This window comes from Terrapene carolina, unplaced genomic scaffold, assembly GCF_002925995.2.
Source record: "Terrapene carolina triunguis isolate 2854851 unplaced genomic scaffold, T_m_triunguis-2.0 Scaffold695, whole genome shotgun sequence".
NCBI lineage: Eukaryota > Metazoa > Chordata > Testudines > Emydidae > Terrapene > Terrapene triunguis.
This window is the reverse complement of record NW_020665046.1, coordinates 2,100,145-2,122,072: the sequence shown is the minus strand read 5'-3', so window position 1 is coordinate 2,122,072 and position 21,928 is coordinate 2,100,145. Positions and strand designations below refer to the sequence as shown.

General features: G+C 51.6%; 2 protein-coding genes across 2 annotated transcripts in view; both read right to left on the bottom strand.

The window, feature by feature from the left end:
- The window catches only part of LOC112117191 (nucleoside diphosphate kinase, mitochondrial-like), an 8,138-nt gene extending 1,065 nt beyond the window's left edge, over positions 1–7,073 (bottom strand). Inside the window, exons 1-3 of the mRNA XM_024215096.3 lie at positions 6,888–7,073; positions 2,262–2,392; positions 1,219–1,320 (exon numbers count right to left, since the gene is read on the bottom strand). Of these exons, the coding sequence (XP_024070864.1) occupies positions 1,219–1,320; positions 2,262–2,392; positions 6,888–7,047 (393 nt within the window). The 5' untranslated portion in view covers positions 7,048–7,073. The remainder of the gene's footprint in view (positions 1–1,218; positions 1,321–2,261; positions 2,393–6,887) is intronic.
- Positions 7,074–15,657: 8,584 nt separating this feature from the next.
- The window catches only part of XPO6 (exportin 6), a 97,021-nt gene continuing 90,750 nt past the window's right edge, over positions 15,658–21,928 (bottom strand). The window contains exons 23-24 of the mRNA XM_024215117.2: positions 19,292–19,522; positions 15,658–16,374 (exon numbers count right to left, since the gene is read on the bottom strand). Of these exons, the coding sequence (XP_024070885.1) occupies positions 16,273–16,374; positions 19,292–19,522 (333 nt within the window). The 3' untranslated portion in view covers positions 15,658–16,272. The remainder of the gene's footprint in view (positions 16,375–19,291; positions 19,523–21,928) is intronic.

Here is a 21,928-nt window from a genome sequence, read left to right as displayed (position 1 = left end):
GCTGCACACACACAGGCTGTGTGAGCTGAGACAGGGCAAGCTGCACAGAAACTCCCATTGCACTACCACCCTGGGGAGACAGAACTCTGCTCCAGCAGCCAAACTGGGTGCCCCCTTCAGGGCTGATCTCAGTGCCATTAACTAGTGTATGCAGGCTGTCTGGGTCCTCCAGAAGGAGGGTGAGTACTGGGGAAGGCCAGGGGTGCCTGGGATCATGTTGAGCTCCTCAGTCCCATCAGACTCCTCCTACCCGGTGTGAAAGAAGCAGAGTGGGGCAGCCAGCCAGGCACAAGGCAGGGGAGGGCCACGCCAAGCTGAGCCACAGCGCAGAGTCCTGGGCCTACACTGGCAGCATTTGCACTGTGAGCACTGATTCTGTGCGGGAGGGGAGTGGAGCAGAGGACAGAGACAGTGTGATGTGCGGAGAGGAAAAACTAACGGAAACCAAGGCCAAAGCCAAAAGGGCTGAGCGAGCATCAAAGCAGCAAGGCCTGAGCCTGGAGGAGGGGCTGCACTGGGACTGATGTCACCACAGGCTCATCATCTTTCCCACCCATCATGATCCTAAGCCCCGCCGCAGGTCACTGGAGCAAGGGGCTTTCATGGTGTTTGCACTGAAGCTTCACCCGGCTGGGGCGGGCACACGAGGCTGGTCACCCTCACTTTCCGATTCCCGCGCTCACGCGGGGCAGGTGCTGGTTCCCAGCACAGCAAGGGAAGGTCCCAGTTCCACCCAATATACAGTCCCCTGTATTGCACTGGGCAGGGAACATTCTCCACTTGGACCTGGGCAGTGCTTAATTTATAATGAAAGAGGTGCTGGGGCTCAAGCAATTGTTTTATATCCATAACTGACACAGCAAGCCCAGAGGTGCCAGGCCTCTGAACTGCCAGGCCCAGAGGTGCCGGGGCTCTGAACTGCCAGGCCCCAGAGGTGCCAGGGCTCAGCCCTGGCACAAATTAAGCACTGGATCTGGGGCTGAACAAACCAACTTTAGAAACCAAAGCCCCAGAGAATGTGGATTCCAGGACAGAACGTGTTAGAAGATTCCCTTTCATTGAGAGAAATCAACAATGAAACTAAAGTAATGTCCTACATCTAATTCCCCATCCCCACCCATCACCTTTAACCCACCCCACCCTTCCCCTGTGCCCTTCCCCTACACCCTTTGCCCCTAAACACACGCACACACATGTCAACTGGGCTCGCAGCCTTACCATGGCAACCACTGGGCCTGAGGTCATGTAATGGATCAGTGCTGGGTAGAAGGGCTTCCTCCGCAGCTCATGGTAATGTTCTGCCAAGATCCCCTCATTGGCCTGGAAGAAGGGGGGACCCCAAAGTGAGAAGCAAGCCCTGAGCCCAGGACAGGACCCAATGGGAAATCAATACCCCCTCCCTATGGCCAGAAGAGAGAGTTCATCCAGCAACTCCCAGCACTCAGCGTCTCCTCTGCACCTTCCCTGTGCAGAGAGTGGCTCTACCCAGATTTCTGGGGGAGCTGCAGAGGCAGGAGCCAGAGATCAAACAAACTCAGTTCTTGCTTGTCCCATGGCACCAACCAAGGGGGTGTCTCCCCATTTACATTGCCCCATTTGTGGATCCCAGGGGGTGGAGTGGGGACCTAGAGGTCAGTGGTCAAAGGGTTAATGGACTGGACTCACACCCCAGCAGATTCTGGTTTAAATCACCAAGGAGATGAGCCTGGAGAACTCCATCTAAGCCCTAGCGGGCCTGTATTCATACCACGAAACAGCACACTAGTGGCAATTGCCTCGGACTCAAAAAGCCTGGATGAAACTGGAATAGCAGGGGGCAGCTGGCCAGGATTTAGGGGCAAGGACAGAGTTGGGGCTTGCAGGATTGCAATAATGGAGGCCAGGCGATGCAGTGGGAGAGGTTGCGGGAGATGTGGGGGTGAGGCTCAAGCCTGCAATAGTGGAGTGTAGAGGGCCAGAGCCGGCAGGGAAGGGAGGGCCAGAGCTGCAGGATGCGTTGGGAGACACACTTACGCTCCCGACTGGAGCAGCAGGGGGTGCTGAGGGCCATGTTTGAGCTGTGACTCTTGGGGAAGGTTAGACAGCTCCTGCCAGCATGGCCTGGCTCAAGCCAGCATTAATAGTGCCTCACTTCCATCAGCACAGAAATCCGGGCCATGTTTTAACGTCCCCCCACCATCTAGCTGGTCTGTCCAGGTCTCTAGTCACCTGGCCCCAGATCAGAAAACCAGGCTGTCCTCTGGGATGTGGCAGGCAGGTACCTGGAGCAGCTTCATGCCAACTAGCTTGAATCCGCGCCTCTCAAAGCGCTTGATCACGTCACCGACCAGCCTCCTCTGCACTCCGTCTGGCTTCACTGCCACCAGCGTCCGCTCCTGGATCCCGGGGATCCCTAATGGGCAGCGAGAAAGGGAGAAGGGCAGGTTACAGCCCAGGTCACCCATCCACAAACACAGCGAGACTGGGCACCATCCTTCTCCCAGCAGCTGCACAGGGAGCCCTGCAAGGACCTGACCTGAGCAGGGAACAGGAGTTACTGGTTTCACGCTGCAGCTGGTTTTGCTGCTCAGACCCGTGGTGTCGGAAGGAGGAGCCAGAAGTTGGGGGAGGATTCCCAGCACTGCCTGGGTTTTGCTGCCTGGCCCCAGCTGGGCACTGCAGGGTGGGTAGGTTTCTCTCACAGGGTTAGCAACAGAGAGTCCAGATCCAGACTAACACGGCTACTCCTCTGATACTCTCACAGGGTTGGCTCCCACAAGGTGCTGAGCACCCACTGGTCCTGTAATGGGGGCTGTGGGTGCTTGGCATCTCTTACAATTGAGGATTGGGAACAATTTAAGGAATCTGAGCCCTTCAAAAATCCCCCTGGGGCAGCAGCAGATGGACAAGCCCAGGCGCTCAGATACCATGGTGATGGGCACAGCATTGCAAGCATTGGTGAGGCCTCATCTGGAGTACTGTGTCCAGTTTTGGGCCCCACACTACAAGAAGGATGTGGAAAAATTGGAAAGAGTCCAGCGGAGGGCAACAAAAATGATTAGGGGTCTGGAGTGCATGACTTATGAGGGGAGGCTGAGGGAACTGGGATTGTTTAGTCTCCAGAAGAGAAGAATATGGGGGGATTTGATAGCAGCCTACAACTACCTGAAGAGGGGTTCCAAAGAGGATGGAACTCGGCTGTTCTCAATGGTGACAGATGACAGAACAAGGAGCAATGGTCTCAAGTTGCAGTGGGGGAGGTCTAGGTTGGATATTAGGAAACACTATTTCACTAGGAGGGTGGTGAAGCACTGGAATGCATTACCTAGGGAGGTGGTGGAGTCTCCTTCCTTGGAGGTTTTTAAGGCCCGGCTTGACAAAGCCCTGGCTGGGATGATTTAGTTGGGAATTGGTCCTGCTTTGAGCAGGGGGTTGGACTAGATGACCTCCTGAGGTCCCTTCTAACCCTGATATTCTATGATTCTATGATCATCAGTACCCCACTGGCGCATGAAGAGAGTGGGTGTGCGGGGCCAAAGATCAGAAACTCCTGGAGCAGGGGCTCAGAATACAGGATCTGAAAGATCAACACCTGTTCTTAGAGCCTCCCAGCAAACCCTCTCTCAAGGCAGACACGGTGTTGGGGACAGTGCACTCAGTAATCGCCAGCATAGATCTCGTGGGTGTTAATGAAAGGACTGGCCAAGCCAAGCAGCGGGCTCAAGGGAATTAACCCCACTTCCCACCTGTCTGTCACCATCCAATTAGGTTCCCACCTCCTTCTGAAGGAAGTGGGCACTAGCTGCAGCTACTGGCAGGATGCCGGACCAGCGGGACCAATGGGTAGATGCAGGATGGAAAATCCTCTGGGATACTGGGCAGCACGGTCCACATTGCCGATGGGCATCAGCAGATCAGGAATGCCCTCTCCCTGGGGGCCCTGCCAGCCTGGAGACTTGCCGGCATTGCTCTGCAGTCAATACCCTGCCAGGACAAGCCAATTGCAGCAGCCCAACCAGAGCACAGGCTCTCAAACCTGGGAGGGAGGGGGAGATCCGGAGCGGCCGCGGCGCGGGCGCTGCTTCTCCCCCTCCCTCTTAGGCTTGAGAGCCTGGGGGGAGGAGGCAGGGCTGGGGATTTGGGGAAGGGGCGGAGTTGAGGCGGGGCCGGGGGGGGTAATTAAAAAACGGGGGGGGGGGGGTGGCCAAAATTGTTTTTGCTTTGGGCGGCATAAATGCTAGAGCCGGCCCTGAGGACAGGACAGGAAGACCCCACATGGACATAGCCGCATAGCTCTGCCAGCACAGCCTGCACCCCCGGAAGGGGTTTTTCCATGGGTTTAGGAACACCGCCTCCCCAGAGGAAGTTAGCTCTGGCAATGGACACTCTGCCCTCGACACAGCTGCATCTACACTGGGGGTAGGTCAGCATAGCTACATGGTTTATTCACATCTCTGACCGTTATAGCTATGTCGATATCACTTTTAAAGGCAGACCAAGCCGAAGGCTCATTCCATCTCCACTGGAAAGTAGAGGGAGAATTGATGGAGGCAGCAGCATGGTTCTCTGGTTTGATCATGGAACGGGGACCCAGGAGACTTGGACATATCTCCCCCTCAGTCCCCTTTGTTTGCCCCACATGTGGCTATAACCTACACAGGCAGAGCTAAACTTGAGTGCAGGCTTAAACTCCGTCAGATTCATGGTGTGGACAGTCCTCAGGGACTCCAGTGCCACAGGGCTGGATCAGACTACATGGTCCCTTCTGGCCTTAGCCTCTGAGTCTCAGCTGGATCCCATCCACGCACCAGGACAAATGAGTCCCAGTAATCAGGGCTAATACACGGTCAGTTCTACGGTGCAGCAAGGCCTACATCAGAGCTGCACCTTGACTTGGGGCCTCGCACTTGTGCATTATTTGATGCCCAATTGTTTGTCGAGCTGCAGCCATCACTGGGTGTTGGACTGAAACTGCTTGGAGCCAGGCTAGCAGCCAACTGGTGACTGTAAGCAGAGGTTCCAGCCTAGTGCAGCACGCTTTCAGTAACCCAGGCCTGGCCTTAGTGGCCTATGCTCAGCCCCAGGGCAGTGGTCTTAACTTAGACCAGACAGACTGACTGGAGAGGAGAACGCGCTTGCCAAATGAAATACCTGGCCAGCTTGAATCTATCCCTCTTTTGCTAAATTACAGGGGATTTCTGAAAGACCCAAAAGCTTTAAATCCCAGTTTAACTGGAAGGAACTAAAGTTCTCACTTCTTTCAAGCAGGGGCCTTTGCAGCAGGAGGAGAGAATACAGGGAAAAGAGGAGTAGGAAGAGAGTGGGATGTAGGACCCACAGAGCCTATCACCCATGGCTGCCCCTCAGCCATGGAAAAGACTCCAGTGTCAAGATGCATCCCTAGCCATGGTGCAGGCGCCAGCGCAGGTGGCGCTTAGGGGGCTGTGACACTGCTGAAGATGCTGGATCCAGTCTATCCTAGCACTTGTGCTGTTGCTAGCACTAGAGCAGCTGAAAGAAAAAGGATGTGAATTTTCTAGAGCAGGCACTGCCGGACACGTGCCAAATGCAGAGGGGAGTCCAAGGATGAGGGTAGCTTTCGCCTTTTGGCCAGCACCGCCCCCCTCAAGACAATTTGGGAAGGGCTGATTGTATTTGAGCTCCACTGTCTTAAATACTTCCTCTTTCCTCCCAGAAACTTGGAAAACATTCTGGTCCCCTGCCCAGAACACAGCAAAGGCAGGACGGGAGGCATCTGAGCGTTTTTGGCCCAGGCAACAGAGGGAGACCCATAAGCTTTCTCTGCAGTGACAAAGGGACCAGTGCTCAGCATCGACCCCACCCCCACAGCCATTCTGAGCAACAAAATAGAAGTAAACAAGCCTGCCTTCTTTGTTCCAGGTTACAGTTTCAACCCCCAATAAAGCAGCACGGGAGAAGAATTTCACCAGGATGGAGTGTGCATTTTTCATTCTAGAGGATTTCATACCCTATTTATAAGCAAGGAGGCCCGGCCCAGAGAACTGGTGGTGGAAGAGGGTCCCGGTGCAAAGCAGCAGCACGATCTGGCAGCCTCAGTCCCTGGAGCTTTAGCCAGCCCCCTCCCCCTGAAAGGGCCCTTGGCCAGCAGATGTCTGGAGGCTTGCAGCTCTGGGCAAGGGGCTAGCGGGGAGGGAGCACTTGCAGGCAGTGAGATCACAGACCCAGCCAGCTGATGACCCAGCTGGGAAGCAGCAGAGGAAGCACATCCACGGAGGGACTGGAAACCAAAACAAACAAACAGGAAAGGGGGGGAGGGGTGTTCCCCATGCACGTGGAGATATTGTGCTTCCGAGACAAAGGCTAGGAGGGGGCTCCCCCCCCCGCCCCCGGCCGGCAGCGATCAGAGCAGCGGGCGGCTTTGTTGATAGTTTACAGACATCCCCGCACATTCTTCAGGGCCCGCCGGGTGCAGAGGGCAAGTCCCGCCGGACGGCCGGGCTCGGAGCAGCTGGTCCCATTCAGACACCCGGTCTCCGACGGGCTTTGATACTGCTCGGCGCTGGGATGAGGAGCGGGGCGGGGGGTGCGATTTGTGTATTGCTGGGTAACCCCGAGCGGAGAAACACCCAACGGGGGGAGATGGGAGCCGGGGGAGCGGGGATGGGGGACTAGGGGAGCCCCGGGCGCTGCAGCCGGGGGAGTCCCCGGCGGGGATGGGGGGGCGGGGGTGTCAAAGGAGCCCGGGGCGCTGCAGCGGGGGGGGCGGGGATGGGGGGCCCGAGGGAGTCCCCGGCGCTGCGGGGAGGAAGGCGGGGGGGTGTCAAGGGAGCCCCGGCGCTGCATCCGGGGGTGTCGGGGATGGGAGGCCGGGAAGTCCCCGGCGCTGCAGGGGGTTCGGCCCCCAGCTCCGCACAGTTCGGACTCACCGGCGCTGTAGGGGCGCCTGGAGCCAGGCCCCAGGGAGCGGGCTGCTGGCGCTGGCGCCGCCGCCTCCGGCTTAAGGCGCTCCGAGCCCGGCGTGGAGCCGCACAGACTCCGCTGGCCCTGCAGGAGGCTCCTGGCCACACAGCGCTGGAAGAAGCCCATGATGCTCGGACCCGGGCTGCCCGCTTCCCCCCCGCCCCAGCGGACTGGGACAGCAGGGCACAGCCCCACCGCTGGACTCTGCTTTCTCAGGCTGGATTTTATAGCCCGCCCCAGGCTTGTTCGGGGCCAGGGAAGGCTCCCCCCTCCCGGCGAGGAACAAGGGAAGTGTCAGGTTTCCATCCCACCCCTTAAAACGGACGCCAGCCCCACAGGCCGCTGCGCTGCCTGCCCCCTCCCCCTGTCCTCCCTGCACCGGCTTCAGGGGGCCCCAAGCCGCTCCCCCACCCCCGGCCCATTGCATAGAGGGTACCCAGCCACCCCAGTGCGTACAGCTCCTGCCCTTGGAGTGCAGCCAGTCCAGAGCAGAGCCTGCCCCTCTCCAGGCATTCACCCCCAGGGGCTCCCTACTCCCGCCCCTGGAATCCTGCTCAGCCTGGTCACCCCCTCTTCCCCCCAGCTGCCACGGGCCTGTCCTCCCGCTGACCCCCACACCCAGAGGCCAAGGTGATAGGCACAGCACACAGGAATCCCCATGAAAGGGTTAGGCTCCCAGAGCCACACTTCCCCTTAGCAAACGCAGGGGGAGGCCTAGCACAGCAAATCCAGTCTGGGTGCAGGTTACCCTAAGGTTGGAGAGCCCTAAAATCCTCAGCCCTTGCAAACCCCCTTGGGAAGGGAGGGCAACTGTCATTCAACCAACCCCCTGAGAGACCCTGTGCAGTTTATAGCTCAGGGGTCGGCAACCTTTCAGAAGTGGTGTGCCGAGTCTTCATTTATTCACTCTAATTTAAGGTTTCGCATGCCCGTAATACATTGTAACGTTTTTAGAAGGTCTCTTTCTATAAGTCTATAATATAGAACTAAACTATTGTTGTATGTAAAGTAAATAAGGTTTTTAAAATGTTTAAGAAGCTTCATTTAAAATTAAATTAAAATGCAGAGGGCCCCCCCCCCAGCTCAGTGGCCAGGACCCGGGCAGTGTGAGTGCCACGGAAAATCAGCTCATGTGCCGCCTTCGGCACACGTGCCATAGGTTGCCTACCCCTGTTATAGCTCATCCACCCAGCCCAACATCTCTCTTAGGCTCTCCCCTGGGTGGAAGTTATGACCTCCCCCCAGTTTACAAGCCAAAGTGGGGCTGGGGCAGTAGCTGGCTCACGGCTGCCTGTGCACGTAGCTCCAGCCGCAGAGAGCAGCAAGGTGTGAGCTGTGCTGCCAGGAGGGAAGTTGATGCAGCACAGCACCTAGGAAACACACTGCTGGCAGGGACAGCTGGTAAGTTATTGGGTTTTGTGGGCTGGGCCAGAGGAGAGGTGGGAACCGTCTACTATGATACGTGCAAAGGCTGGGGCCTTGACTAAAATTCTTTGCCTGCACGCGTGCCCGCACGCACACACACATCACCTCTGACTTTCCCAGTCTCAGCTGTGGGAGTGCAGCCCCTCCCTCTGCAGAGCCCACTTACAATGGGAACCGTGCATCTGACAGAACAAGGAGTAATGGTCTCAAGTTGCAGTGGGGGAGGTTTAGGAGGGTGGTGAAGCACTGGAATTGGTTACCTAAGGAGGTGGTGGAATCTCCTTCCTTGGAGGTTTTTAAGGTCAGGCTTGACAAAGCCCTGGCTGGGATGATTTAGTTGGGGATTGGACTAGATGACCTCCTGAGGTCTCTTCTAACCCTGATATTCTATGATTTGCTCCTGTGGACAAGGAAGTGCAGCCACATCCCCCCACCCCCTCAAAGCAGAAGTGCCTCTGCTGGTTTTAAAACCCTCCCTGCATTGTTCTACGTGACTCCTGGTGTCCCTGCTTACTCACTGCTTCAGGCATGTCTGTCCTTCCCTACGGTCCTGCCCCCAACCCCAGTGATAGGAGAGCCTTCATCGCAGCAGCTTCTTCGGGCACCTGGAGCAACCTTCCCAGAGTCAGGTGGGAAGACATCTTCCATTATCTGACTCCCCTTTGGGTCAGTATTTGCATCGCCACACATAGGCTGGATTGGGTTACTTTGACTCTTGGTCTGGATCTAACCATTGTTGTGCATGTTTGGAAAGAGATTTTAGGCAACTGGAGTGCAAGCTCCTCTCTCCCGGCAGTACCCATGCACCCCATTCACACACACATGACCGCTCTTAGTCACATCACTGAACTCCCTATTGGAAGGCACTCATACTCCAGTGATGAGCACAGCATATGAATAGACCAGAACACAGTGTTACTGCTGCAGCTCAGGCCTGACCTGGTGTTTCTCTGCCAGCCTCCCCCTACAGAGTGCCAATTGTGCCAAAATGTGTGGGGATTCAGGGATGGGAGCAGACATCCTGTGGGAGTATTAACTTCCCATGCATGCTGCTGGAAATACAGATATCAGCATGATTCCTTCATCCCCGGAGAAACAAAAGAAAGAGACCCAAGGTAACTAGAAGCCTGGTTGGAGGTCTTTCCCAATTAATAGAAATATTTAATTGAGTGGAAAGAACAGGAGTACTTGTGGCACCTTAGAGACTAACAAATTTATTAGAGCATAAGCTTTCGTGGGCTACAGTGGGCCGTAGCCCACAAAAGCTTATGCTCTAATAAACTTGTTAGTCTCTAAGGTGCCACAAGTACTCCTGTTCTTTTTGCGGATACAGACTAACACGGCTGCTACTCTGAACCCTGTCATTAATTGAGTGGGAATCTGGAAAATAGCTCTCAAATCTGTAACAATGTCAGGGACAGGTTCACACTCCTGGGAAGTCTCACTAATGAAGAGAGAGGCAGCAAAACCAAAAGTTTGCATTAGAATATGAAAAGGTGTGGTGGTGGGGGAAGCATTTAAAAACTGATGCTCCAAAGAATGTTTCAAATAACATTCAGAGTTTAGTCTAAGCAGGTGAATCTGAAGGAGAACAGGGAATGGAGGACACTTAGCGCTTTGCATCATCTCCCTGTTACAAACAGGGAAACAGAGACACAGAAACTAAAGCAACTTGCCTAGGGTTACACAAAGTCAGAGCACAGCTAGGAACAGAAGTTGGGTCCTCCTGCCACCCAACCCATTTCCCCATCCACCAACAGGCATCGGATGGCGGCTAGTGGATGGTACCACAGCTGCAGTCACCACAAAAGCATCTTGTGGATCTTTTGTACAGAAGATGGTTTGCTTTTATTAAATCTCTGGTCACCATTAAAAGACCAATCGCTCCTGACAGTGGTAGCCATCACAGATCTGTTACTGCTCATGGTAAAGCATAGGGGACTATTGCAGTAACTCAGCTAGGAGAGCATGGCAACAGCTGGCAAATTTTGCTGTTTTAATGGTGACCATTGCAAGCTCAGAAAGGGGCTCTAGGGACAGCAAACCACAAGAGAAGAGCTAAAAATTGTCATCATTAGAACCCCCCAGCTGGGATTAATTTCCTGTAATTAATTTGATAACTGGATGAATTTTATTTCCCATACACATAAGACTCCTGAGACTCTTCTTAGGACAACTGTTTGACTCAAACATTTCTATTTAACCAGTTCCAAGTTAATGGAAAATTGTAGTCACTGTTTTATTTAAAAGGGAGGTAATTTGAACTAGTTCCCAGAATGCTCCTGTCACATTTGTATGCATGTGCTAATTAATACTACTGTGCGCTCATATAGTGCTCACTGGATCTCTAAGACCCTTTACAAAACAATGAATTAACCCTTACAGTAGCCTTGCCCGGATGCGGTAATTGAGATGCAGAAGAGTTAGGTGCTTTGGCTCAAGGTCGCAAACCCAAATCACTAGGCTCGCACTCCCGGGACAGATCCAAAAGACCTTTCTTCGCTGCTGCGCTGTTCATACAAGTCATACAGCATCCATCATGTATGTTATTGATGAGCAAGTGTGCACCATGTGCTCAACAGCTGTGAAGCTTGTTATTCAGAAGTTTCCTATTACATCAGAACCCATGACAATGTCCCCTCTTCAGGTCCCAGTGGCATGAAGAGCTGAACTGCCCTTATGAGTCAAACTGCCACAGCCTTCAAAAAATACTTCGCTCTGTCCGCTCCTAAGAAGGGAACACACAGCCTAATCTTCCTGATCACTCATTGCACACAGCAAACACTTGTGCCCTTGATTTGATTCTTCCCATGAGTCCGACCTTGTTTTCAAAATCTCCCTTTGACCTTGGCAGCTCTTTTCTGTCCAAGCTGCACAGGTTGGCCTCCAGCAGTAAGACAGCCCTCCAGAGGGGATAGCTGGCTGATGGTTGGCCCAGCCTTGCTCAGGTGCTAGCTAACATCCTCCTCCATCCCTGTTACAGCCCCAGTGCACTCCAGTGGAAATCGAGAGAGGAGTCTGGCTACCTGCTCTGGATGGTGCTGGCGATATACCAAAGACACGAGCTGGGAGTAAAGACCTCACACTTTGCTGGTGGTGGCCAACAACTGAGGCAAAATGCAACCAAAGTTCTTAGGGTCTAGAGGCAGCGGCCAAGCAGATGAAGGACTGGCCACATACCCAGGAGCTGTTCTTTGGGGACAGGGAAATGCAGCTGATGCCCAATCCCTCTCCAAGTGCAACGGAGGATTAAAGGGAGTGGCTGTGTATCAATGCCCCCTCTCACTCAAGACATGCTCCTTGGGCACCTTCTGGCCACACTCTCTCACTGTCCTGACAGCACGCTGATACAATCCCTGCAAAGCCAGCACAGCTCTGGAAGAACAGGCTCTCTCAGCTATCATCAGCCTAGCCATTACAGATGAGGCGCAGAATCACCACCACTTTCCCTTTTGATCCCTGACCTGCCTTTTCCTTCTGTCTCCTTCATTGTCTCCTTCCTAGAAGGCAAGAAGAAATCAGAGGTAGTGGAGACAGGAGGACTGAGGTAACTGCAACTCTATGCTTCCAGCATGCAGGGGACAAACAGCTGAGAAAGGGACAGACCAGGGCCAAACTCCATCGAGATCTTGCTTCCCACTTCCTGTAAGTGGAAGCCACATGCCAATGTAGTAAAGGCTACTGCAAATGGAGAAGAAAGGGGATGTATAAACAGACTGAGCCCTGCAGACACGTGATGCACAGAACCAGCAAAGATGGTCACAAACTTCCTGACATCACATTGCTCGTGGATGCACCAGCCCCATAAACAAAATGGGAGTTCCATCTCAGGGTCCCTTCGACCCGTAACTTCTCTGCTGAGATTGCCAACAAAGGAGCCCTGCTGGATGTGAACAAGCAGCCACTGCAAAATTGACCGAGACCATTGGCTTTTAAATGGGTGACAAAGATGAAGGGCTGTTCTCCATCTCCCACCACTTTCCAGATCAGGGATGGGCAAACTTTTTGGCCCAAGGGCCACATCTGGGTATGGAAATTGTATGCAGGCCATGAATGCTCACAAAATTGGGGTTGGGTGCAGGAGGGTGTGAGGGCTCCAGCTGGGGGTGTGGTCTCTGGGGTGGGGCCAGAAATGAGTTCAGGGTGCAGGAGGAGGCTCCGGCTGGGGGTGCAGGCTCTGGGGTGGGGCTGAGGAGTTTGGGGCACAGGAGAGGCTCAGGGGCACTCTAGGCGGTGCTTACCTCAAGCAGCTCCTGGAAGCAGCGACATGTCCCCCTTCCAGCTCCTACACAGAGGCACGGCCAAGCAGCTCTGTGTGCTGCCCCGTCCACTCCCATTGGCTGCAGTTCCTGGCCAATGGGAGCTGCGGGGGCTGGGGCAACGCACAGAGCCCCCTGGCTGCCCCTAAATGTAGGAGCTGGAGAGGGGACATGCCGCTACTTCTGGGATCCGTACAGAACCGTGGCACGCGGACGTGGAGTGGCTCCTGACCCCGGTTCCCAGCTGGAGTGTGGGAGCAGGGCAAGCCCTAGACCCCATTCCGCAGCAGGAGCTCAAGGGCCAGATTAAATAGGCTAGCGGGCTGGATGTGGCCCGCGGGCCATAGTTTGCCCACCCCTGTTCCAGATGATTCCAATATACAATGGCAGGGCATCAGCTAGTGTACAAGGGAGTTTGGTTTCATGGCTGAAGAAAGAGGCAGCTCTGTTACAAAGGAATTAATCTCATTAGGACAGACTGAAAGGCCAGATACACCAAGCCTTTTATCCACAGATCATCCCACCTGCATTTGTCAATGCAATCACAGACAACTGTGCTGCTCATGCAAAGGGGCTGCTGGATGTGCTCTGAAGTAGCCCTGCCTTCAAGCTAGATAAGGAGAGCTTCATCCATGAAGACCAGTCCATTTTCTCCCAAAACAACTGGAAAAGAGCTACAAAATTGTAAAGCAACAGTGTGGGAATTCTGCTCCGGAGCAGCTCTCTCATTAGTGGAGGAGAAGGTGCCTCCTTCCCCCTTCCAGTCCCACACAGGGCTTCAAAGCAAGGCCATTTGATACTCAGTCACTAGTCATATTCCCGGCCTGTTCTCATCGGGCTCAGCTTTTCTATGCTGGTCCCCTCAAGACAAAACCTTTTCAGCTGAGTGAAGCCAGCTAAAGACACTCTCCAAAGAGGCACCTGGTCATTGATCTACGGTCCCGGTCTGGCTGCATTCCAAGGGGCAAATGGCCCAGCTTGTTGCAATGCAGCAGGTCATTGCTCCCAGAACAGTGGCACCAGGAAAGTTGTTTTCTTTTAAAAGAAGCTAAGTATCAAGGACTCTGTCCTGGTGCTGACACATCACAAAAGGAACACACATGGCCCTATGTTCCCAGTACCCTCTCACCCAGTTCCTGTAGCTTGAGTATCACCCCTCTCCCTGTAGTAGAGTCCATTCAGTGATCTCCAGTGGTTAGTGTAAACATCCCCTCTTCACAATAAAGCTTCATTCATTCAAAGGTGGATTGCGTCTCACCTACACATTGTAACATGTTAATGCAGCTCTCCACCTTGCCATATGGGGAATTTGCTGACAAGCACAGAAGGAAGAGCACAGCAAGGGGGGGGGGGGAGGAGGAGGGAGACAGAATTTTACAATTTCGCAGGACTCTAAAAACTTTAATCAAACATTTCCTTGGCTTTTCCAGGTGCTGTATTAGCTGGGGCACAACCTTCCCCCTCTACGCTGGCATTTCTCTGCCAGCAGAGCTGTGCCCATTCTTGCCATGCAGGCTGCTCCCATGCCCCACAGCAGTGATGGGGAGGGACAGCAGATGCACGGTCGTCTGCTTGCCAGTTGGGACGTGGAGGCATACTAGGAAACCGTCTGGAAAAATCTGCTGACAGTTGTAAGGAAGGGACAGCCCACAAAATAAAAGGACCAGTCTCTTCAATTACCACCAGATACCAAAGCTTTTATCATGGAAGACCAACTCTGCCTTACCTTATAGTGACCTCAGATATGCTGGCAGAGGCCTTGTGTGACAAAGATGGATGACAGACACCCAACTGCATGGTGGCAGATACTAGCGTTTAGCAATTTCAGATGTCGGTCACAGATATAGGGATCTTATGAACCCCAGATGAACACCTTCTTTGGTTAGTGAGACTAGCCACCTTACAGGTGACCTACAAAGCGCGAACAATTGCCTTTGTGGCCTTTTTGATTCTTTTTATCGATGAATAAGGCTTGGTAGTTTTAGTATGAGCTCCAGTGATGCCATTATCCAGGCCTGGATTCCTTCCAGAATCCTACCCTTGCTTAATTGTTCGGACAGGGGAAAACATGCACTTTCATCCCAGGTCAATATTTTGCAATGAATGCTAAGTATTGTGCAAACACACACAACGGGTGCCAGCCTGGGAAGCAGTGCACAGAAATGGCTGTGCTGTGTCCATGGCAGAAGTCAACCCCCACTGGATGTACTTCAGGGCACACACAGGCATTGCCGAGGCCCTGAGCACCCAGCCAGCTACCTTCTTGTACAAGTGAGGGGACTGTTTTCAGAAACACAAGATGGAAGTGGAGCTCTCAGAACCAGAATAGGAGTGAGCCCTCTCTCTCCTACCTGGGTATTAGAATATTCCTGCTCCCCCAAAATGCCTGCTTTGGAACACTGTGCACGCTGGCAATGCTACTGCAAGACTCCTTGTTAGGTCTCCTTTACTAACACTACAGTGCACCATCAACCTGCACATCTTTCTAGGTGGAAACTCCTTCAGGTATGCACCACCTAAAGGAAATTAGCTTGAAATTTCAGGATGCACCGAAACAACCGCTCTCTTCCAACAAGCAGCACTGCTTCCTCCGTGGTGGCATGTGAATCCACGAACATCAAGGGTATGCGAATCATTCAACCCTGGCTCTGGATGGCCTCACCACCTAGTGGGGATCGATGGTGAAGTAACACTTCAGACAGGACTGTTACAGAAGTTAGAGACCATAAAAGCAAAGACCATGTACCAGTTGCCTAACAATGGCACAAATGTGCTACTGTGGCCATCAAACTTTGGCCCAGGCAGAATGGAGACTGTTGGACTTTTTACCCACCACTCAATCTCCAAGGTAAAAAGCCCTTGGTCTATTCCAAGATTAATCTTGAATCCAGGTATCCCATGCTGCAGCATCACGCACCTTTGAAAGTTTCTTCCCATTTTGGGATGGGCAGAAGGGCAAGAACCCAGTGCCTCTCCCCCTCACACTTCCCATGATAAGAAATGCTTTTCCAACTAGCAAAGCAGTTTGATGGAGCCAAGAGGTAAGAAGCTATTTAAAACAACAAAGTAAGCACTTTATTTCCATTAAGCATGTTGTTTTAGTATCACAATGGAATGATGAGAAAACATTAAAAAAACCCACAAGTTTCTAAATCCCTGAAAATAGCAGGGAGGCTTCAAGGCAATTTAAAACGAAAGGGAGTGACAAGTGCCGAACCAGTCCCGACATCACAATTCTCCTCCAAGAGCAGGGTAGGGGCGGGAAGGTGGAATGATGCGAAGGTGCGAATGTCTGAAGTAGTCTTTGGCGTTTCTGCCTCATGATTGACACACACAAGATTTGTCAAGACGACTCACTGAAATCTCCGGACGCAACGAAGTGCTACATTAGTAAAACAAGAACCCAGCAAGATGACTTTTCATATGATGGGAATGCCCTACGTTTGGCGTTAAGACCCATTCTTGCAGGCAGTGCTGCTGACTCAACGGGGAGGTTTCTGAGTTGGGTAAGGAAGCGTGGTGGTGCGTGAATCCAAGAACATGTGCCCATGCGCAACACACTGCATCATCCTCCAGTACTGACGAGAGCAGGGAGGAGAGGAAGTGGTGACAAAAGAAGTACAAATCCATTCTTTACAGTGATCAAAACATGAGTCCAGTGCAGAAACTATAGCTTCACAGTTCCAGGGGGCAAACTGTCATTGCAGAGCCTATAGTAGCGCAGGTCATTCACCAGTCTGTGCACGTTCTGGGTAAAAGATGGCAGGTCCTGGAGAAAGATCAAGCAACACAGTTACAGTGACAATGGAGTAGTGCCTGCAAGTACCTGTCTTACCATAGGGAGCAGTATTTGGCATTGTCCTAGTAAATCAATGAGCAAAGAAAAAAGCCCCTATTTATTTCACCTGTAACCCAGTTCTCCTGTAGATGCCAGGAGAATACCTTATGGCGGTTCCCCCCGACAGCTTGATCCCAGGGCAAATTCTTGATGTAAATATGCTCTTATTGAAATCTCATATTAAGAGAGAAGCCACTTCTCTGCCTGGAACAGTTCTTCAATCTAATGGCTAGTTACCGAGAATGGAGTTCCCTGCAAGAGAAGTTTGAAAATCCTGGCTTTTATTTACAGGACTGATTTCTTAGTGTGCCTACGCATGCAGAACATGAGCTGGCATCACATGGCCAAGGGAGGAGCCATCTGCTAGAACAGCAACCTGTGTGCTTTTTTGCAGTGAAGCCACGCAGGTCAATTCCCACGTTTCCTAGTGCTATGGGACACATGGAAACAAAGACTCCTATTTTCCAACTGCATTTGGCTATTTTAGAAGACACCAAGGAAATCAAGGCTATTAGCCAGGATGGGCAGGAATGGCGTCCCTAACCTGTTTGCCAAAAGCTGGGAATGGGCGACAGGGGATGGATCGCTTGATGATTACCTGTTCTGTTCATTCCCTCTGGGGCACCTGGCACTGAGCACCCAAAGGCCATGTGTGCTCCCAGGAGCTTGGAAGCTGGTCTGTAGCTATTGCCAGGTATATTTCATAAGTAGGGCTGTCAATTAATCGCAGTTAAGTCACGCGATTAATGCAAAAAAATTGATCGTGATTAAAAAAATTAATCACGATTAATTGCACTGGTAAACCATAGATTACCAATTGACATTTATTAAATATTTTGGATGTTTTTCTACATTTTCGTACATATTGTATTCTGTGTTGTAATGGAAATCAAAGTGTATATTTTTTATTCTAAACATTTGCACTGTAAAAATGATAAACAAAAATAGTATTTTTCAATTCACCTCAATACAAGTACTGTAGTGCAATCTGTCGTGAAAGTGCAACTTACAAATGTAGATTTTTTTTGTTACATAACTGCTCTCTCAAAAAACAAAAACAAAAAACAATGTAAAACTTTAGAGCCTACAATTCCACTCAGTCCTACTTCTTGTTCAGCCAATCGCTAAGACAAACAAGTTTGTTTACATTTACAGGAGATAATGCTGCCCTCTTCTTATTTATGTCACCAGAAAGTGAGAACAGGCATTTGCATGGCACTTTTGTAGCCAGCACTGCAAGGTATTTATGTGCCAGATATGCTAAACATTCATATGCCCCTTCATGCTTCGGCCACCATTCCAGAGGACATGCTTCCATGCTGATAACGCTCATTAAAAAAATGTTAATTAAATTTGTGACTGAACTCCTTGGGGGAGAATTGTATGTCCCCAGCTCTGTTTTACCCGTACTCTGCCATATATTTCCTGTTATAGCAGTCTCGGATAATGACTCAGCACATGATGTTCTCTTTAAGAACACTTTCACTGCAGATCTGACAAAATGCAAAGAAGGTACCAATGTGAGATTTCTAAAGATAGCTACAGCACACGACCCAAGGTTTAAAAATCTGAAGAGATGAGGTGTGGATCATGCTTTCAGAAGTCTTAAAAGAGCAACACTCCGATGCGGAAACTACAGAACCTGAACCACCAAAAAAAGAAAAATCAACCTTCTGCCGGTGGCATCTGACTCAGATAATGAAAATGTACATGCATTGGTCCACACTGCTTTGTATGGTTATCGAGCAGAATCCATCAAAAGCATGGACGCATGTCCTCTGGAATGGTGGTTGAAGAATGAAGGGGCATATGAATCTTTAACACATCTGGCACGTAAATATCTTGCAATAGCAGCTACAACAGTGCCATGAGAACACCTGTTCTTCACTTTCAGGTGACATTGTGAACAAGAAGCGGGCAGCATTATCTCCTGCTGTAAACAAACTTGTTTGTCTGAGAAATTAGCTGAACAAGAAGTAGGACTGAGTTGACTTGCAGGCTCTAAAATTTTACGTTTTATTTTTGAATGCAGATTTTTTTGTACATAATTCTACATTTGTAAGTTCAACTTTTATGATAAAGAGCTTGCACTACAGTACTTGTATTAGGTGAATTGAAAAATACTGTTTCTTTTGTTTTTTAGTGCAAATACTTGTAATCAAAAATAAATATAAAGTGAGCACTGTACACTTTGTATTCTGTGTTGTAATTGAAATCAATATATTTGAAAATGTAGAAAACATCCACAAATATTTAAATAAATGGTATTCCATGATTGTTTAATCGTGCGATTAATTGCAATTAATTTTTTTAATCGTTTGATAGCCCTATTCATAAGGATGTGCACACTGGGGAGATTACAGCCCCCCACTTACTCCAGCTTTATCCAAGAGGCCTGCAGGAGATGGATGAGATTGCAGCTACACTATTTTATACATCTTTGCTACAGCTCTTGAACTGCAGGTAAATTGCGAGGGTAGCTCGTGGTTGGGCAAGGCCTGAGTGACCTTGTTCCAGAAGAAGTGTAAGTCCTGGCCCTGTGAGGAAGTGCCACAGGTGAAGTTTATTCCCCCAATATGTCAATTCATTCACAGCTGGATAGACAATCAGAGACAAGACAGCGGCTGGATTTGCTAGCAGCCTTAGGAAATTCCAGTTGCAGGCACAGAGGACAATAGGAATGCCACCTGTCTTTAGTGACAATTCTGAGAAACCCCTTTTGTTTGGCGGGGAATTCGCGGGGGTCAGGTCTCCAGCTGGTAGAGAATGTGTCATGACATAACTCTGCTGTGATGCATGCTAGTACCTGGCCCAGAGGTAACCCCTCTGCAGCATCGCTCCCCCTTACCCTGTCCATTTTGAAGTTCCTTCCCAGTACATTTTTCTGATTGGAGTCCACGCCGTCACAACTGGCTAAGAACTCCGTGAGAAAGGCTGAGTAGAAGCTATCAAAGTCCACTGAGGCCATGTTGTAGATAGCAATGCCAATCTCTTCCTGCAACAGGTCGTGTGATTTGTGGACCAGCACCTGAAGCAGCACATTCACAAACTGAAACAGCATGGTTGTCCGGAAGATCTTCTGCAGGGCGAGAGAAGCACACTCAGTCATATCCTCCCAAGCTGCCAAGCCTCCTGGGCGGGGTCAGACTGATCCACTACATAGTGCCATGTCAGCGTGCCCACCAAGGGGAGAAGCAATTCTCCAGGGCGAAGGCCAGATCAAGGCAGTAAGCACAGCTGCATCTGACCATCCCTTTGCTGGAGGCCTTAATGTTTTTTCTAGGATTTCAGCTTTCACTTAGGAACAGAAGCCGCTAGCTCCTTTGACTGTGCAGAACACATCCCAAGTGTGAACCAGCATAGCAGTGTGAATCTGCAGGGACTGGAACAGTGAGCCAAATAAATCCCTGGTGTAAGGCAGGGGGTGAATTTGGCCCCATTCAGCTCAGTGGTTATGGCAGATGTAGGTAAACTACGGCCCGCAGGCCACATTTGGCCCGCGGGACCATCCTGTCCGGCCCCTGAGCTCCGGGCCGGGGATGCTAGTCCCCAGCCCCTCCCCCGTTGTTCCCCCTCCCTTGCAGCCATGCCGCAGTGCAGGCCGCACTCTGGCCTGCCGCTTCCGCTGGGCAGCATGGGGAGCGCAGCTGGCTCTGGCCAGGTGTTGCAGCTGTGAGCTCCTGCTGCTGGTAAGAGGGCCGGGGGGTGGGGGTGGGTAAGGAAGCGGGGCGTCCTGGGGGGCAGTCAGGGAGGAGGGGGCGGTTGGATGGGGCGGAGGTTCTGGGAGGGCGGTCAGGGGATGGGGAACAGGGAGGGTTGGGAGTGGGAGTCCCGGGGGGCCTGTCAGGGGGCGGGGATGTGGATAGGGGTCGGGAGGGCAGTTAGTGGCGGGGGGGTCCCAGGAGGGGATGGTCAGGGGACGAGGAGCAGAGGGTGGTTGGATAGGGGGTGGGAGTCCCGGGGGGGATGTCTGCGGGCAGGGTGTGGATAGGGGTTGGGGCAGTCAGGGGACAGGGAGCGGGGAGGTTGGATGGGTTGCGGGTTCTGAAGAAGGCAGTCGGGGGCGGGAAATGGGAGGTGGCAGGGGCTAGGCTGTTTGGGGAGGGACAGCCTTCCCTACTCAGCCCTCCATACAGTTGTGCAACCCCGATGTGGCCCTCGGGCCAAAAAGTTTGCCCACCCCTGGGTTATGGACTCAGAAGAACGATGGCAGTTTAAACATCCACTACTTGAGCAGGAGATCAATAAGTCCCTTTCTCACTCCAGCTCGTCAGATACCGACCCAATGCCAGATGCTTACGAAAGCACCAGAGGTTCCAACAAGTCTTGAAGATTAGTTAGTGCACCAGCCACAACAGCCTGCTGTTGATACAGGTCAAGGACAGAGTTCCTCTGTGGTACTGGTCCTAACCTGGGGTCCCTGCTTTCATCCGGTAGCCAGGAGGGCTAAGCCCCAGATTCTACCTCCAGTCTTTCAAGACAATGGCCAATATGCCAGAACTGAAGTGGGGGGCACTCCACACGACAATCAGAATGACTTGATTTTAAAGGTTAAATACCTTGCAGCCTGCCAAGGTGAGAGCCAAATGCTTCACACAGAGATCATTAGCCTTCTTCCACTGAAGAGTCCAAACTAGGGTGTCGATTAATCGCAGTTAACTCACGCAATTAAAATGAATCGTGATTAAAAAAATTAATTGCGATTAATCGCAGCTTTAATCGCACTGTTAAACAATAGAATACCAGTTGAAATGTATTAAATACTTTGGATGTTTTTCTACATTTTCATATATATTGTATTCTGTGTTGTAACTGAAATCAAAGTGCATATTATTTTTATTACAAATATTTGCACTGCAAAAATGATAAACAAAAGAAATACACCTCTACCCCGATATAACGCGGTCCTCGGGAGCCAAAAAATCTCACCGCCTTACAGGTGAGACCGCGTTATATCGGGTTCGGGCCGGTACGGCATACGGCAAGAGCCGGTACGCCGTGCAGGACTGGACCGGCTTCCTTGGCGGTGATTTAAAAGGCCTACTGCGCCAGCTGCTGTGGGGAGCCCCGGGCCCTTTAAATCACTGCCGGAGCTCTGGCAGCCGGGCTCAGGCGGGGATCTAAAGGCCTGGGGCTCCACACGAATTCGGATATAATGTGGTAAAGCAGCGGGGCTCGGGTGGCGCTTTAAGGGGCCCGGGGCTCCTCGCTGCTTTACCGTGTTATATCCGAATTCGTGTTATATCGGGTCGCGTTCTATGGGGGTAGAGATGTAGTATTTTTCAATTCACCTTATACAAGTACTGTAGTGCAATCTCTGTGAAAGTGCAACTTACAAATGTAGATCTTTTTGTTACATAACTGCATTCAAATACAAAACAATGTAAAACTTCAGAGCCTACAAGTCACTCAGTCCTACTTCTTGTTCATCCAATCGCTAAGACAAACAAGTTTGTTTACATTTACAGGAGATAATGCTGCCCGC